General features: G+C 25.7%; 1 protein-coding gene across 10 annotated transcripts in view; it reads left to right on the plus strand.

Annotated features, from left to right (window-relative positions):
- LOC106792264 (kinesin-like protein KIF13B) overlaps positions 1-2205 on the plus strand; it is a gene marked incomplete at its 5' end in the record, with an annotated part of 91907 nt that overhangs the window by 86576 nt on the left and 3126 nt on the right. For 7 of the 10 annotated variants that reach the window (XM_014758539.1, XM_014758540.1, XM_014758543.1 and 4 more), the window contains 2 exon segments: positions 407-481; positions 1702-1853. In XM_014758539.1, the coding sequence (XP_014614025.1) occupies positions 407-481; positions 1702-1853 (227 nt within the window). 10 annotated transcript variants of the gene reach the window in all.

Raw genomic sequence — 2205 nt, forward strand, 5'->3', positions numbered from 1 at the left:
AAATCGATTTTATACATATATATATATGAAACACCTTATCGAATATTAGAAAGAAAAAAAAACAATATATTCATCTGAACTGTATTTATCCACATTTCATTCTTCAGTTGTATAATAATAATTAACCCATAGAAAAAAGAAAAAAAATTAAAGAAAAGGCATGATCTGAAAATTGTTCAATAATTCACAATGCAAGCCTGCAAACGGCCTGTAAAATACAAAAATCTTTTATTTTGCGAAGGGCTCGCCATTTTATAATTGAACAAATCAAAAAAGGAAGTTTCGTTTTTTTTTTTGTTTTGTTTTTTTTTCTAATAGAACTTTAGAATCGGAGATGAAAATTATTAAAAGCAACAAAGACAAAATAAGAAACTAGGTGTAATCAGTTAAAACTATCTCCTTTCAGCGAGACCAACTTTCCTGAATCTGAACCTGAATCTCAACTCACTGACACGTCTGCAACAATCCACCTCTACCAAGTGTAGGTGACACTCGCTGTTGATTGCTCTTTCAAATTTTCTTTTTTTTTTTTCTTTTTTTACAATTAATTTTTGCCAACAAATATTCGACGTTTTATTCCTTTCTGCGAAACTTGCAATAATACAATAATTAAAAAAAAAAACAAACAAACCCAAGAATAACAAAAAATAAATAATAATTACGTATACGTTTTTTAACGAGATAAATTTGAAAGAGCACACATATTCTTGATCGTTCTTGTAGTTGATTTGTACTTCAATTTTGTTTCCTTACTTACTCCTTTGTTTTATACGTTACAAAAAAAAAAAAAGAGAAAAGAAATATATTGCAGTTCAATTAAGTTTACAATTAAATGAAATTTTGTAACGATGATGATTTATGTTATTGATTTTTGTTGATCTCATCGTTTTTAAATAAAATTGTTATCTTATTGTACTGCAATTGTCGTGTATAGTTATCGAATAATATGTTTGGTGTTTTCAGTGCTTATTAGTACTGTATATTATTCGTGTTTATTTTTCATTTTCAATTTTTCATACAAATCTAATACATATATGTATTCCACGTTTTTAAAAGTTTTTAGTATTTTTGTTTGCTCTATAATTGAAAATTATTATCAAGACGAATTATATTTTATTACTGAAACATGCCGCAATTAATAATTTCAAAATTAAAAAATATAAATACATATATATTCAATTATTGATTTATGTATTTATTGTGTGGTCAATCTAATTAAAAAAAGAAACACGGAATATATATATCAATCCACTTTCCCTTATTTCTGTTTCATTTATTTTTTATCGTTGTTATTTTATTTTCGTTTTTCTTTAGGTACAGCATGATCAATCTTATGTTCATTATTTATGTATATTTTTATTATTATTATTATTATTATTATTATTATTATTATTATTATTACGTGTTTATCAGAACCGATCTAGTGTACCCATAGTCAAGAATAAAAATTGAAATTTGATCGATCAAAAATCATTTGACGATATTTCAATGGTCATAAATTTATTATTATTACAAACCCTAAAAAAAAAAAGAAAAGTAATTAATAAAATTATAGTAATCGTTTATATTAGAATAGCAGTCGTCACAGATCGGTACTGACCTGTATCTAATTTTAACATTCGCTTGAGTTTCCAAAAAGCAGCATTTTAATTAGTTAAACGTAGAATTATAGTAATAACATAGTTAAAATATTCATTTTAGCATCCCCAAATATGGTCGGTAGTAAACTGGGTCTACGTATGACTACGTTGCACGAGGAAACATCCAACGTTGGGAATCAATTAACAACCCCTATTCATGACGACGAGGAAGAAAAAAGTGATGCTGATTATTCCGAATACGATGCGTATCAGGTAGTATATATATATATATATAAATATATATCATTCGTTCATTCGTTTCTCAAATCATTTACCTGTTTATATTTTTGTCCGGTAATAATAATTCATCAGTAAAATGCCAGTTGTAATAATTGCTATAATTTATATAGTTGCGAATAGAGTAATAGAGTGATTTTAAAATTAAAAAAATTCCCCGGCCCCCTACCACCAACATTACCCACCCTACTTTTCCCCCATTACAGGTGTGTGTCATTTATGCATGACAGAGCGTAACAAAAAATATATAAATAATTAAAATATATATATATATATATTATTTATTTATAAAAAAATATAAAATATATATATAATTTTTTTATTTTTT

Source organism: Polistes canadensis, unplaced genomic scaffold (genome assembly GCF_001313835.1).
Source record: "Polistes canadensis isolate GaletaPanama2010 unplaced genomic scaffold, ASM131383v1 scaffold_399, whole genome shotgun sequence".
Lineage (NCBI taxonomy): Eukaryota > Metazoa > Arthropoda > Insecta > Hymenoptera > Vespidae > Polistes > Polistes canadensis.